Genomic DNA, 16,207 nt, shown 5'->3' on the forward strand with positions numbered 1-16,207 from the left:
AGACAAGAAGATATTAAACACCCTTAATAACAAGACAGTTCTGTTGTGTTACTATAGAACAATCAGCCAAGTCTTAATGTTTTTAAACACCCCTTTTACTGCAATTATTTTTCAATTGCCAAAGTCCATTTGCCTTATTTGGAGGAGCCAATTTGGGCTTTAGTCTGCAGACAACAAGACTAGTGACTGGCAAAGTTAGTAGAAACTGCATTCGCAGTTATCTGATAAAGCCATTTTGGGACAGATACGTAGCAGAGTTAGCCTTGACAAGTCAGCAGGTGCATTTCAAGTTCAGTGAATTAGAAGTTGCTCAAATTTCAGAGCTAAATGACATGAAAAGGGGCAAAAACATAATTTATGCTTACCTGATAAATTTATTTCTCTTGTGATGTATCAAGTCCACGGATTCATCCTTACTTGTGGGATATTCTCCTTCCCAACAGGAAGTGGCAAAGAGAGCACCCACAGAAGAGCTGTCTATATAGCTCCTCCCTTAGCTCCACCCCCCAGTCATTCGACCGAAGGCTAGGAAGAAAAAGGAGAAACTATAGGGTGCAGTGGTGACTGAAAGTTTTAAAATAAAAATATATATGCCTGTCTTAAAAAACAGGGCGGGCCGTGGACTCGATACATCACAAGAGAAATAAATTTATCAGGTAAGCATACATTATGTTTTCTCTTGTAAGATGTATCGAGTCCATGGATTCATCCTTACTTGTGGGATACCAATACCAAAGCTTTAGGACACGGATGAAGAGAGGGACAAGACAGGGACCTTAAACGGAAGGCACCACTGCTTGTAGAACCTTTCTCCCAAAAATAGCCTCTGAAGAAGCAAAAGTATCAAATTTGTAAAAAGTATGAAGCGAAGACCAAGTCGCCGCCTTACAAATCTGTTCAACAGAAGCCTCATTTTTAAAAGCCCAAGTGGAAGACACAGCTCTAGTAGAATGAGCAGTAATTCTTTCAAGAGGCTGCTGTCCAGCAGTCTCATAGGCCAAACGGATGATGCTTTTCCGCCAAAAGGAAAGAGGTAGCCGTAGCCCTTTGACCTCTCAGTTTACCAGAATAAACAACAAACAAAGAATATGTTTGACGGAAATCTCTAGTTGCTTGTAAGTAGAACTTTAAAGCACGAACCACATCAAGATTGTGTAACAGACGTTCCTTCTTAGATGAAGGATTAGGACACAGAAGGAACCACAATCTCTTGATTGATATTCTTATTAGAAACAACCTTAGGAAGAAACCCAGGTTTGGTACGCCAAACCACCTTATCTGCATGGAAAACAAGGTAAGGGTAATCACATTGTAAAGCAGATAGCTCAGAAACTCTTCGAGCCGAAGAGATAGCTACTAAAAACAAAACTTTCCAAGATAGAAGCTTAATATCTATGGAATGCATAGGTTCAAACGGAACCCCTTGAAGAACTTTTAGAACGAAGTTTAGGCTCCATGGCGGAGCAACAGGTTTAAATACAGGCTTGATTCTGACCAAAGCCTGACTAAATGCTTGAACGTCTGGGACATCTGCCAGACGTTTGTGTAGTAGAATAGACAAAGCAGATATTTGTCCTTTTAAGGAACTATCAGATAATCCCTTCTCCAAACCTTCTTGGAGAAAAGACAATATTCTAGGAATCCTAATCTTACTCCACGAGTAACCTTTGGATTCACACCAATAAAGATATTTGTGCCAAATCTTATGATAGATCTTCCTGGTGACAGGCTTTCTAGCCTGAATCAGGGTATCAATGACCGACTCAGAGAACCCACGCTTTGATAGAATCAGGCGTTCAATTTCCAAGCAGTCAGATTAGATTTGGATGCGTGAACGGACCTTGGATTAGAAGGTCCCGCCTCATTGGCAGAGTCTACGGTGGAACCGAGGACATGTCCACTAGGTCTGCATACCAAATCCTGCGTGGCCACGCAGGTGCTATTAGAATTACCGAAGCTCTCTCCTGCTTGATTCTGGCAACCAGACGTGGGAGGAGAGGAAATGGTGGAAATACATAGGCCAGATTGAAGGACCAAGGCACTGCTAGAGCATCTATCAGTACCGCCTTGGGATCCCGGGACCTGGACCTGTAATGAGGAAGTTTGGCATTCTGACGAGACGCCATCAGATCCAATTCTGGTGTGCCCCATAGCTGAATCAGCTGGGCAAATACCTCCGGATGGAGTTCCCACTCCCCCGGATGAAAAGTCTGCCGACTTAGAAAATCCGCCTCCCAGTTCTCTACCCCTGGGATGTGGATTGCAGAGAGATGGCAAGAGTGATCCTCTGCCCACTGGATTATTTTGGTTACCTCCATCATCGCTAGATGACTCCTTGATGATTGATATAAGCTACAGTCGTGATGTTGTCCGACTGAAACCTGATGAATTTGGCCGCAGCAAGCTGAGGCCACGCCTGAAGCGCATTGAATATCGCTCTCAGTTCTAGAATGTTTATTGGGAGGAGAGCTTCCTTGCGAGACCATAAGCCCTGTGCTTTCAGGGAGTTCCAGACTGCACCCCAGCCTAGCAGGCTGGCATCTGTCGTTACAATGAGCCACTCTGGCCTGCGGAAACACATTCTCTGAGACAGGTGGTCCTGAGACAACCACCAGAGAAGAGAGTCTCTGGTCCCCTGGTCCAGATGCAGTTGAGGAGATAAATCTGCATAATCCCCATCCCACTGTTTGAGCATGCATAGTTGCAGTGGTCTGAGGTGTAGGCGGGCAAAAGGAACTATGTCCATTGCCGCTATCATGAGTCCGATTACCTCCATACATTGAGCCACTGATGGCCGAGGAATGGAATGAAGAGCTCGGCAAGTGGTTAAGAGTTTTAATTTTCTGACCTCCGTCAGAAATATTTTCATTTCTACCGAGTCTATCAGAGTCCCTAGGAAGGAAACTCTTATAAAAGGGAAGAGAGAACTCTTTTTTATGTTCACCTTCCACCCGTGAGCTCTCAGAAAAGCTAACACAATGTCTGTGTGAGACTTGGCTAGCTGGCAAGTCGACGCCTGAATTAAGATGTCGTCTAGATAAGGCGCCACTGCTATGCCCCGTGGTCGCAGAACCGCCAGAAGGGACCCTAGCACTTTTGTTAAAATTCTGGGAGCCGTGGCCAACCCGAAGGGAAGGGCCACAAACTGGAAATGCCTGTTTAGAAAGGCAAATCTGAGGAATTGATGATGATCTCTGTGAATAGGGATGTGTAGATACGCATCCTTTAAGTCCACGGTAGTCATATTGACCCTCCTGGATCAGAGGTAGAATAGTCCGAATAGTCTCCATCTTGAATGATGGAACCTTGAGGAACTTGTTTAGAATTTTGAGATCCAAGATTGGTCTGAAAGCTCCCTCTTTTTGGGAACCACAAACAGGTTTGAATAAAACCCTAGCCCCTGTTCCTCTATTGGGACTGGGCGGATCACCCCCATGGTATGTAGGTCTTCTACACAGCGTAAGAACGCCTCTCTCTTTGTCTGGTTTACAGACAATCGAGAAATGTGAAATCTCCCCCTTGGAAGGGAGTCTTTGAATTCCAGAAGATATCCCTGGGACACAATTTCTAAAGCCCAGGGATCGTGAACATCTCTCGCCTGAGCGAAGAGAGAGAGTCTGCCCCCTACTAGATCCGGTCCCGGATCGGGGGCTACCCCTTCATGCTGTTTTAGAAGCAGCTGCAGGCTTCTTGGCCTGTTTACCCTTGTTCCAAGCCTGGTTAGGCTTGGAACAAGGTTAGGTCTCCAAACTGGGATTGGGCAAAATTCCCCTCTTGCTTTGCAGTAGAGGAAGCTGAAGCGGGACCACACTTAAAGTTCCAAAAGGAACGAAAATTATTCTGTTTGGTCCTCATCTTATTTGATCTATCCTGAGGGAGGGCATAACCTTTCCTTCCAGTGATGTCTGAAATAATCTCTTTCAGTTCAGGCCTGAATAGGGTCTTACCTTTGAAAGGAATGTTCAAAAGTTTAGATTTAGATGACAAATCAGCAGACCAGGACTTAAGCCATAACGCCCTGCATGCTAAAATGGCAAAACCTGAATTCTTTGCCGCTAATTTAGCCAGTTGAAATGCGGCATCTGTAATAAAAGAATTAGCCAACTTAAGGGCCTTAATTCTGTCCATAATCTCCTCTAATGGAGTCTCCATTTGAAGAGCCTCCTCTAGAGCCTCAAACCAGAAAGCAGCTGTAGTCGTTACAGGAACAATGCACGCAATAGGTTGGAGAGAAAAACCTTGAACAAAAATTTTCTTCAGGAGACCCTGTAATTTTTTATCCATAGGATCTTTGAAAGCACAACTGTCTTCGATAGGTATAGTTGTAAGCTTAGACAGAGTAGAAATAGCTCCCTCCACCTTAGGAACTGTCTGCCATGAGTCCCTTATGGTGTCAGATATGGGAAACATTTTCTTAAAAACAGGAGGGGGAGTGAACGGAATACCTGGTCTATCCCACTCCTTAGCAATAATATTCACAATCCTCTTAGGGACTGGAAAAACATCAGTGTAAACAGGAACCTCTAAGTATTTATCCATTTTACACAATTTCTCTGGGACCACTATAGGGTCACAATCATCTAGAGTTGCTAATACCTCCTTAAGCAATAAGCGGAGGCGTTCAAGGTTAAATTTAAAGGCCGTTATATCAGAATCTGTCTGAGGAAGCGTCTTTCCTGAATCAGAAATTTCTCCCTCAGATAACAAATCCCTCACCCCTTCAGAGCATTGTGAGGGCATATCAGAAACGGCTACTAAAGTATGAGACGGCTCAGCATTTTTCCTTAATCCAGAGCTGTCCCGCTTTCCTTGTAAACCAGGCAGTTTGGATAAAACCTCTGTGAGGGTTGTATTCATAACTGTGGCCATGTCTTGTAAAGTAAATGAATTCAACGCACTAGAGGTACTTGGCGCCACTTGTGCGGGCGTTACTTGTTGTTGACACTTGGGGAGAGCTAGATGGCGAACCCTCATTTACTCCTGACTGATAATCATCTATTGCTCTATTTTTAAGTGCTAATATATGTTCTTTATAATTTATAGACATATCAGTACAATTGGGACACATTCTAAGAGGGGGTTCCACAATGGCTTCCAAACATATTGAACAAGGATTTTCCTTGGTGTCAGACATGTTAAACAGACTAGTAATGTAACAAGCAAGCTTGGAAAACACTGTAATCAAACTAAATAACACAGAAATAAAACGGTACTGTGCCTTTAAGAGAAAAAAAGCTGCACAAGTTCTGCAAAGCAGTGTAATAAAGCAGTAAACTTAATGAAATTTTTACAGTAGTATCTTACAGCCTTAGTAACTTTGCACAGCTATGCAAATAAACAATTAACCCCTTAATGGCAAAACCGGATTGAAAAAACGTCAAAACCGGTAAAAAAGACTTTCAGCACCTTGCAACAGCTCTGCTGTGGCGCCTACCTGCCTTCAGAACGATTTGTGGGGGAAAAACCTCCTTTACAGCAATCAAACACAGCAGGAACCACTGGAGAAGCAGTTGGACGTCTCTAAGGAAAAGAAACTGTGCAACTGAGGGGTGAAAATAGGCCCCTCCCACCTCACTCGATGTTTTGAGGCCTATTAGAAAAACACCTGAGTGTCTCTTAATTAACCATGTGGGTTAAAAAAAAAACCTAAAACAAGCCACAATGACCCCTTTAGTCCCTTCAAAAACGTTTTAATTGCATCATTTACTGAACAAACAAAAACGTTTTTTTCTAACAGTGTAACCAGTAACTTATGAGCCCTTCAAACAAGCTGAAATTCCTATTCAAGTGTCTGAATACAGCTTACCCTTCCCTCATGGGGATATTGCCAGCCTTTTCTAGAATTAACACAGTCTGTCTAGAAAAAATAGACTAAACATACCTCATATGCAGCTTAGCATGCAAACCGTTCCCCCAACTGAAGTTTTCCTGTACTCTTCAGCCCTTGTGAGAACAGCAGTGGATCTTAGTTACAAAGTGCTAAGATCATAATCCTCCTTGCAGAAATCTTCATCCCTTTTCTGCCAGAGATTAAATAGTACACACCGGTACCAGTTAAAATAACAAACTTTTGCTTGAGAAATAAAAAACTAAAATTTTTGTCACCACACTCGCTCTGCCCTTCCTAGTTTCTTAGAGTAGGCAAAGAGAATGACTGGGGGGTGGAGCTAAGGGAGGAGCTATATAGACAGCTCTGCTGTGGGTGCTCTCTTTGCCACTTCCTGTTGGGAAGGAGAATATCCCACAAGTAAGGATGAATCCGTGGACTCGATACAACTTACAAGAGAAATAAAGTATAATTATTTTATATACTAATCTCAAGGTGTTTCCTGTCCCTTTATGCTTTGCTTTTACTCACTCGTTCTTCACAGCATTCATACAATTACTACAGATTAAAGACTCAAACTACTGCCCCCCCCCCCCATTTTCAAATCATGGGAGATTAAATACATTAAAAAAAACAATTAAAAAAAAACCTAAAAATGTACCATTTTGATTCAATTCACTGTGGGTCTTTCCTTCCTAAAACAAAGGTAATATCTAATCATGTAATTTTCTCATTACTTTATACACACAATTTGTGCTACTGACCAGATGAGCAAGACTTGCAAATGGAGTTCTAGAAAACAGGACTTTAGTACAGTGAAAATAAAATATAAGTTATGATGTGGATTTATTATATGACCACATTCACCTATTTGTGAGAGATCAGGATACAACAGGGCTCTGCAGTAAAGTCACAAATTGAAGACACCAGCTGAGTAGAATTCTAGATTTAAATAGAATACAAATATAAAAAATACAAATTAAAAAAAAAAAAAAAGTTGCTTGGGGACATATGCACAAATACCCCAAAAAGATGTATATTTGTAGAACACACACACACACGTTCACAGCAGAAACTCATCTTCTGCTAGTAATAAGGTGAACTTCCCCCTAACCCATCTGCAGTTTCTGGGGGATGACCAGGGGGTATTCCATGCTGTATTAACAGGTGTGATATGACCAAGTGACCGATATAAGACTGATGAGTTCCAGTTCACAGCATTTTGTTCTCTCAGGTTAAGTGAAGTAAGACTTAAAGAAGATGCATAGGAGTCCTAGAAAGGGATGGATTCAATCTCTACAACATGGCACCTCAATGCCATCTTTAAAGGTCATGTGATGCAGGGTGTGCATAAAAACAGATTGTCAGCTAAAAGATAAACCAGGCTTTTTAGTTTTTGTTTAGTTTTCATTAAGCCGGCACAGGCTCTCTCAGGTTCTCAAACACAGGATCAATGATATTTTAAACAATTGTTAATTTGTGCAAGTACAAGGCTCTAAACAGTAAAATACAAAAAAACGCCAATGGTTGTCGCATATTAAAAACAATCTGAACAAGACGACACAAGCATTTCACACAACCACTGGGCTGCCAGAAGAAGGCGACATTGCACAGCAATGCATTCCAGGCCTCTGGCAGCCAAAGGGATAAAGATGAAAATGACCTTTTGTATTCTGCATTTGTAATGTGCAGGTAACCAATGCAATGTAAACCTGATAAAAAGTTTTTACAATCCACTAACCCACGCAGAAGCCCTAAATGTCACATTTTGTTGTTGCCTCATAAGATCCTGTAACCAGACACGGAGCCAGGAAGACTGAGTCTCTACTCTCCTCATTGTCCGCTAGTAAGGGCAGAACCCCAGGTCTGCAGCTCACGGGGCATTCAGATAATGTAGAGTTCCTGTAGGTTTCCTCCTCTACTTCCATGTCCTCTGAACAGGGGAACATGTCCAGCGAGTCCTCATCACAGGAGCAATGCAGGGAACTGCGCGAGGACCCAGCACACTTGTCGCTGACCTGCAGCTGATTTTGGTACTTCTCATCTATACTCGCAGTTCTGGTAAGGCAGAACCCATTCTCCTCCTGGGAGCCGATTTCATCAGTGCAGTCCATATCTTCATCTTTTACCTGCACAAACTCAGTTGCTTGATACTTTGGCTTGTATGGGGGTATTTCTGGGACCCCATACTTAATACTCGAAAGGAGTTTTTGACGAACCTCTGCGCCAAGCTGTGCTGGGTCACATTTTCCCACAGTAGAGGACAGCGCTGAAAACAGGGCAGTGTCTTTATGCACAAGCTCAGGAGACATGGGCAGAGATCGGCAGATTCTTCCTGGGATAAAAGAAGAATCCAGAGTATCCTGGCTTGCAAGCTGTCTGAGTGTTCCACCCAGGCCAGTTGCTGATCCCCCCTTAGGAGAATGAAGATCAAAGACATGGGAGATGACAGATTTACTGGGCATGTCAAAAAACTTTATTTTCCCCCCTTTTAAGTCTTCCCTGGCGTTGAAGGGATTTACTTTGCGTAATGCACCCTTGCTGGGGATGTAGAATGGATCTTGTACATTGATTTTACGCAAAGGTTTGCGGGCAAAGACATCTGACTGGCTGCGAGACAGTGTGATGTTTCTTCTCGGCCGTGGAGATTTTGGAGGGATTTTATCATCCTGCAGCCCCAGTGAAATAAGACGCTTTAGTCCCTGCCCTTTATCATTGGCTCCTAAAAGATATAAAGAAAAAGATCAGTACTCTAAATGAGGCCAAATGTGCACGTCCAGCCACCAAGATTTAGTTCTTAGATTGACAAAATGCGATATAGATGCACACTTTTTATTTTAAGTCACCTATACAGCTGAATAACTAATTTCTATCATATTTTATGGAGCTATCTTAAGCAGAATAGGAGTATAATGTAATGGGGCAGCACCTGAAACACACTCACCTTTCGGAACAGACACACATTTGGACTCTGTGGTTTCAGGGAGAGACTTCTTTTCTACTTCTTCATTCTTTAACCGATTTAAAACTTTTTCCAGGTGTTTGACAATCTCTGCAAATGAAGGACGAAGTGTTGGGTCCATCTGATAAAAATAAAGGAACATGTTAGCAGAAGAGAAATATTATAGTAGTCACGATACCAAGTAATCTTCTGCAAATCCCTCCGGAAATGATGTAGCCAACTAGTCCTGTGCTTCAGTCAGAGAACATCTAGATTCTAAGCGTGTTACTACCTATGCGAATTGAGCCATTCCAAGGAGTTTTTTTTACGGTGTTCTCTGACTGAAGCACATCACTTACCAACACGGACAGAAATATTCTGCCACTGCATACTGTCTTTCTATACACATACAGGGAGTGCAGAATTATTAGGCAAATGAGTATTTTGACCACATCATCCTCTTTATGCATGTCTTACTCCAAGCTGTATAGGCTCGAAAGCCTACTACCAATTAAGCATATTAGGTGATGTGCATCTCTGTAATGAGAAGGGGTGTGGTCTAATGACAACACCCTATATCAGGTGTGCATAATTATTAGGCAACTTCCTTTCCTTTGGCAAAATGGGTCAAAAGAAGGACTTGACAGGCTCAGAAAAGTAAAAAATAGTGAGATATCTTGCAGAGGGATGCAGCACTCTTAAAATTGCAAAGCTTCTGAAGCGTGATCGAACAATCAAGCGTTTCATTCAAAATAGTCAACAGGGTCGCAAGAAGCGTGTGGAAAAACCAAGGCGCAAAATAACTGCCCATGAACTGAGAAAAGTCAAGCGTGCAGCTGCCAAGATGCCACTTGCCACCAGTTTGGCCATATTTCAGAGCTGCAACATCACTGGAGTGCCCAAAAGCACAAGGTGTGCAATACTCAGAGACATGGCCAAGGTAAGAAAGGCTGAAAGACGACCACCACTGAACAAGACACACAAGCTGAAACGTCAAGACTGGGCCAAGAAATATCTCAAGACTGATTTTTCTAAGGTTTTATGGACTGATGAAATGAGAGTGAGTCTTGATGGGCCAGATGGATGGGCCCGTGGCTGGATTGGTAAAGGGCAGAGAGCTCCAGTCCAACTCAGACGCCAGCAAGGTGGAGGTGGAGTACTGGTTTGGGCTGGTATCATCAAAGATGAGCTTGTGGGGCCTTTTCAGCTTGAGGATGGAGTCAAGCTCAACTCCCAGTCCTACTGCCAGTTTCTGGAAGACACCTTCTTCAAGCAGTGGTACAGGAAGAAGTCTGCATCCTTCAAGAAAAACATGATTTTCATGCAGGACAATGCTCCATCACATGCGTCCAAGTACTCCACAGCGTGGCTGGCAAGAAAGGGTATAAAAGAAGAAAATCTAATGACATGGCCTCCTTGTTCACCTGATCTGAACCCCATTGAGAACCTGTGGTCCATCATCAAATGTGAGATTTACAAGGAGGGAAAACAGTACACCTCTCTGAACAGTGTCTGGGAGGCTGTGGTTGCTGCTGCACGCAATGTTGATGGTGAACAGACCAAAACACTGACAGAATCCATGGATGGCAGGCTTTTGAGTGTCCTTGCAAAGAAAGGTGGCTATATTGGTCACTGATTTGTTTTTGAATGTCAGAAATGTATATTTGTTAATGTTGAGATGTTATATTGGTTTCACTGGTAAAAATAAATAATTGAAATGGGTATATATTTGTTTTTTGTTAAGTTGCCTAATAATTATGCACAGTAATAGTCACCTGCACATACAGATATCCCCCTAAAATAGCTATAACTAAAAACTACTTCCAAAACTATTCAGCTTTGATATTAATGAGTTTTTTGGGTTCATTGAGAACATGGTTGTTCAATAATAAAATTAATCCTCAAAAATACAACTTGCCTAATAATTCTGCACTCCCTGTATATGTGTATGTATATACAGGGAGTGCAGAATTATTAGGCAAGTTGTATTTTTGAGGATTAATTTTATTATTGAACAACAACCATGTTCTCAATGAACCCAAAAAACTCATTAATATCAAAGCTGAATAGTTTTGGAAGTAGTTTTTAGTTTGTTTTTAGTTATAGCTATTTAGGGGGATATCTGTGTGTGCAGGTGACTATTACTGTGCATAATTATTAGGCAACTTAACAAAAAACAAATATATACCCATTTCAATTATTTATTTTTACCAGTGAAACCAATATAACATCTCAACATTCACAAATATACATTTCTGACATTCAAAAACAAAACAAAAACAAATCAGTGACCAATATAGCCACCTTTCTTTGCAAGGACACTCAAAAGCCTGCCATCCATGGATTCTGTCAGTGTTTTGATCTGTTCACCATCAACATTGCGTGCAGCAGCAACCACAGCCTCCCAGACACTGTTCAGAGAGGTGTACTGTTTTCCCTCCTTGTAAATCTCACATTTGATGATGGACCACAGTTTCTCAATGGGGTTCAGATCAGGTGAACAAGGAGGCCATGTCATTAGATTTTCTTCTTTTATACCCTTTCTTGCCAGCCACGCTGTGGAGTACTTGGACGCGTGTGATGGAGCATTGTCCTGCATGAAAATCATGTTTTTCTTGAAGGATGCAGACTTCTTCCTGTACCACTGCTTGAAGAAGGTGTCTTCCAGAAACTGGCAGTAGGACTGGGAGTTGAGCTTGACTCCATCCTCAACCTGAAAAGGCCCCACAAGCTCATCTTTGATGATACCAGCCCAAACCAGTACTCCACCTCCACCTTGCTGGCGTCTGAGTTGGACTGGAGCTCTCTGCCCTTTACCAATCCAGCCACGGGCCCATCCATCTGGCCCATCAAGACTCACTCATTTCATCAGTCCATAAAACTTTAGAAAAAACATAATTTATGTAAGAACTTACCTGATAAATTCATTTCTTTCATATTAGCAAGAGTCCATGAGCTAGTGATGTATGGGATATACATTCCTACCAGGAGGGGCAAAGTTTCCCAAACCTCAAAATGCCTATAAATACACCCCTCACCACACCCACAATTCAGTTTAACGAATAGCCAAGAAGTGGGGTGATAAAAAAAGTGCGAAAGCATATAAAATAAGGAATTGGAATAATTGTGCTTTATACAAAATCATAACCACCACAAAAAAAGGGCGGGCCTCATGGACTCTTGCTAATATGAAAGAAATGAATTTATCAGGTAAGTTCTTACATAAATTATGTTTTATTTCATGTAATTAGCAAGAGTCCATGAGCTAGTGACGTATGGGATAATGATTACCCAAGATGTGGATCTTTCCACACAAGAGTCACTAGAGAGGGAGGGATAAAATAAAGACAGCCAATTCCTGCTGAAAATAATCCACACCCAAAAATAAAGTTTAACGAAAAACATAAGCAGAAGATTCAAACTGAAACCGCTGCCTGAAGTACTTTTCTACCAAAAACTGCTTCAGAAGAAGAAAATACATCAAAATGGTAGAATTTAGTAAAAGTATGCAAAGAGGACCAAGTTGCTGCTTTGCAAATCTTGTCAACCGAAGCTTCATTCCTAAACGCCCAGGAAGTAGAAACTGACCTAGTAGAATGAGCTGTAATTCTCTGAGGCGGAGTTTTACCCGACTCAACATAGGCAAGATGAATTAAAGATTTACCCCAAGATGCCAAAGAAATGGCAGAAGCTTTCTGGCCTTTTCTAGAACCGGAAAAGATAACAAATAAACTAGAAGTCTTACGGAAAGATTTCGTAGCTTCAACATAATATTTCAAAGCTCTAACAACATCCAAAGAATGCAACGATTTCTCCTTAGAATTCTTAGGACATAATGAAGGAACCACAATTTCTCTACTAATGTTGTTGGAATTCACAACTTTAGGTAAAAATTCAAAAGAAGTTCGCAACACCGCCTTATCCTGATGAAAAATCAGAAAAGGAGACTCACAAGAAAGAGCAGATAATTCAGAAACTCTTCTGGCAGAAGAGATGGCCAAAAGGAACAAAACTTTCCAAGAAAGTAATTTAATGTCCAATGAATGCATAGGTTCAAACGGAGGAGCTTGAAGAGCTCCCAGAACCAAATTCAAACTCCAAGGAGGAGAAATTGACTTAATGACAGGTTTTATACGAACCAAAGCTTGTACAAAACAATGAATATCAGGAAGAATAGCAATCTTTCTGTGAAAAAGAACAGAAAGAGCAGAGATTTGTCCTTTCAAAGAACTTGCGGACAAACCCTTATCTAAACCATCCTGAAGAAACTGTAAAATTCTCGGTATTCTAAAAGAATGCCAAGAAAAATGATGAGAAAGACACCAAGAAATATAAGTCTTCCAGACTCTATAATATATCTCCCTAGATACAGATTTACGAGCCTGTAACATAGTATTAATCACAGAGTCAGAGAAACCTCTTTGACCAAGAATCAAGCGTTCAATCTCCATACCTTTAAATTTAAGGATTTCAGATCCTGATGGAAAAAAGGACCTTGTGACAGAAGGTCTGGTCTTAATGGAAGAGTCCACGGTTGGCAAGAGACAAGATCCGCATACCAAAACCTGTGAGGCCATGCCGGAGCTACCAGCAGAACAAACGAGCATTCCTTCAGAATCTTGGAGATTACTCTTGGAAGAAGAACTAGAGGCGGAAAGATATAGGCAGGATGATACTTCCAAGGAAGTGATAATGCATCCACTGCCTCCGCCTGAGGATCCCGGGATCTGGACAGATACCTGGGAAGTTTCTTGTTTAGATGGGACGCCATCAGATCTATTTCTGGAAGTTCCCACATTTGAACAATCTGAAGAAATACCTCTGGGTGAAGAGACCATTCGCCCGGATGCAACGTTTGGCGACTGAGATAATCCGCTTCCCAATTGTCTATACCTGGGATATGAACCGCAGAGATTAGACAGGAGCTGGATTCCGCCCAAACCAAAATTCGAGATACTTCTTTCATAGCCAGAGGACTGTGAGTCCCTCCTTGATGATTGATGTATGCCACAGTTGTGACATTGTCTTTCTGAAAACAAATGAACGATTCTCTCTTCAGAAGAGGCCAAAACTGAAGAGCTCTGAAAATTGCACGGAGTTCCAAAATATTGATCGGTAATCTCACCTCCTGAGATTCCCAAACTCCTTGTGCCGTCAGAGATCCCCACACAGCTCCCCAACCTGTGAGACTTGCATCTGTTGAAATTACAGTCCAGGTCGGAAGCACAAAAGAAGCCCCCTGAATTAAACGATGGTGATCTGTCCACCATGTTAGAGAGTGTCGAACAATCGGTTTTAAAGATATTAATTGAGATATCTTCGTGTAATCCTTGCACCATTGCTTCAGCATACAGAGCTGAAGAGGTCGCATGTGAAAACGAGCAAAGGGGATCGCGTCCGATGCAGCAGTCATAAGACCTAGAATTTCCATGCATAAGGCTACCGAAGGGAATGATTGTGACTGAAGGTTTCGACAAGCTGAAATCAATTTTAGACGTCTCTTGTCTGTTAAAGACAGAGTCATGGACACTGAATCTATCTGGAAACCCAGAAAGGTTACCCTTGACTGAGGAATTAATGAACTTTTTGGTAAATTGATCCTCCAACCATGATCTTGAAGAAACAACACAAGTCGATTCGTATGAGATTCTGCTAAATGTAAAGACTGAGCAAGTACCAAGATATCGTCCAAATAAGGAAATACCACAATACCCTGTTCTCTGATTACAGACAGAAGGGCACCGAGAACCTTTGTAAAAATTCTTGGAGCTGTAGCTAGGCCAAACGGCAGAGCCACAAACTGGTAATGCTTGTCCAGAAAAGAGAATCTCAGGAACTGATAATGATCTGGATGAATCGGAATATGCAGATATGCATCCTGTAAATCTATTGTGGACATATAATTCCCTTGCTGAACAAAAGGCAAGATAGTCCTTACAGTTACCATCTTGAACGTTGGTATTCTTACATAACGATTCAATATTTTTAGATCCAGAACTGGTCTGAAGGAATTCTCCTTCTTTGGTACAATGAAGAGATTTGAATAAAACCCCATCCCCTGTTCCGGAACTGGAACTGGCATAATTACTCCAGTCAACTCTAGATCTGAAACACATTTCAGAACTGCTTGAGCTTTTACTGGATTTACTGGGACACGGGAAAGAAAAAATCTCTTTGCAGGAGGTCTCATCTTGAAACCAATTCTGTACCCTTCTGAAACAATGCTCTGAATCCAAAGATTGTGAACAGAATTGATCCAAATTTCTTTGAAAAAACGTAACCTGCCCCCTACCAGCTGAGCTGGAATGAGGGCCGCACCTTCATGTGGACTTAGAAGCAGGCTTTGCCTTTCTAGCTGGCTTGGATTTATTCCAGACTGGAGATGGTTTCCAAACTGAAACTGCTCCTGAGGATGAAGGATCAGGCTTTTGTTCTTTGTTGAAACGAAAGGAACGAAAACGATTATTAGCCCTGTTTTTACCTTTAGATTTTTTATCCTGTGGTAAAAAAGTTCCTTTCCCACCAGTAACAGTTGAAATAATGGAATCCAACTGAGAACCAAATAATTTGTTACCCTGGAAAGAAATGGAAAGTAAAGTTGATTTAGAAGCCATATCAGCATTCCAAGTTTTAAGCCATAAAGCTCTTCTAGCTAAAATAGCTAGAGACATAAACCTGACATCAACTCTGATAATATCAAAAATGGCATCACAGATAAAATTATTAGCATGCTGTAGAAGAATAATAATATCATGAGAATCATGATGTGTTACTTGTTGCGCTAAAGTTTCCAACCAGAAAGTTGAAGCTGCAGCAACATCAGCCAAAGATATAGCAGGTCTAAGAAGATTACCTGAACACAGATAAGCTTTTCTTAGAAAGGATTCAATTTTCCTATCTAAAGGATCCTTAAACGAAGTACCATCTGACGTAGGAATAGTAGTACGTTTAGCAAGGGTAGAAATAGCCCCATCAACTTTAGGGATTTTGTCCCAAAATTCTAATCTGTCAGACGGCACAGGATATAATTGCTTAAAACGTTTAGGAGGAGTAAATGAATTACCCAATTTATCCCATTCTTTGGAAATTACTGCAGAAATAGCATTAGGAACAGGAAAAACTTCTGGAATAACCATAGGAGCTTTAAATACCTTATCCAAACGTTTAGAATTAGTATCAAGAGGACCAGAATCCTCTATTTCTAAAGCAATTAGTACTTCTTTAAGTAAAGAACGAATAAATTCCATTTTAAATAAATATGAAGATTTATCAGCATCAACCTCTGAGACAGAATCCTCTGAACCAGAAGAGTCATCAGAATCAGAATGATGATGTTCATTTAAAAATTCATCTGTAGGGAGAGAAGTTTTAAAAGATTTTTTACGTTTACTAGAAGGAGAAATAACAGACATAGCCTTCTTTATGGATTCAGAAACAAA

The 16,207-nt window shown here is 41.4% G+C and overlaps 1 protein-coding gene across 1 annotated transcript in view; it reads right to left on the reverse strand.

Moving 5' to 3' along the window:
- Positions 1–7,213: 7,213 nt before the first annotated feature.
- Positions 7,214–16,207, reverse strand: part of TESK2 (testis associated actin remodelling kinase 2) — a 587,073-nt gene continuing 578,079 nt past the window's right edge. The window contains exons 10-11 of the mRNA XM_053693575.1: positions 8,772–8,910; positions 7,214–8,549 (exon numbers count right to left, since the gene is read on the reverse strand). Of these exons, the coding sequence (XP_053549550.1) occupies positions 7,582–8,549; positions 8,772–8,910 (1,107 nt within the window). The 3' untranslated portion in view covers positions 7,214–7,581. The remainder of the gene's footprint in view (positions 8,550–8,771; positions 8,911–16,207) is intronic.

The sequence above is a fragment of the Bombina bombina genome, chromosome 10 (genome assembly GCF_027579735.1).
Source record: "Bombina bombina isolate aBomBom1 chromosome 10, aBomBom1.pri, whole genome shotgun sequence".
NCBI classification, from domain to species: Eukaryota; Metazoa; Chordata; class Amphibia; order Anura; family Bombinatoridae; genus Bombina; species Bombina bombina.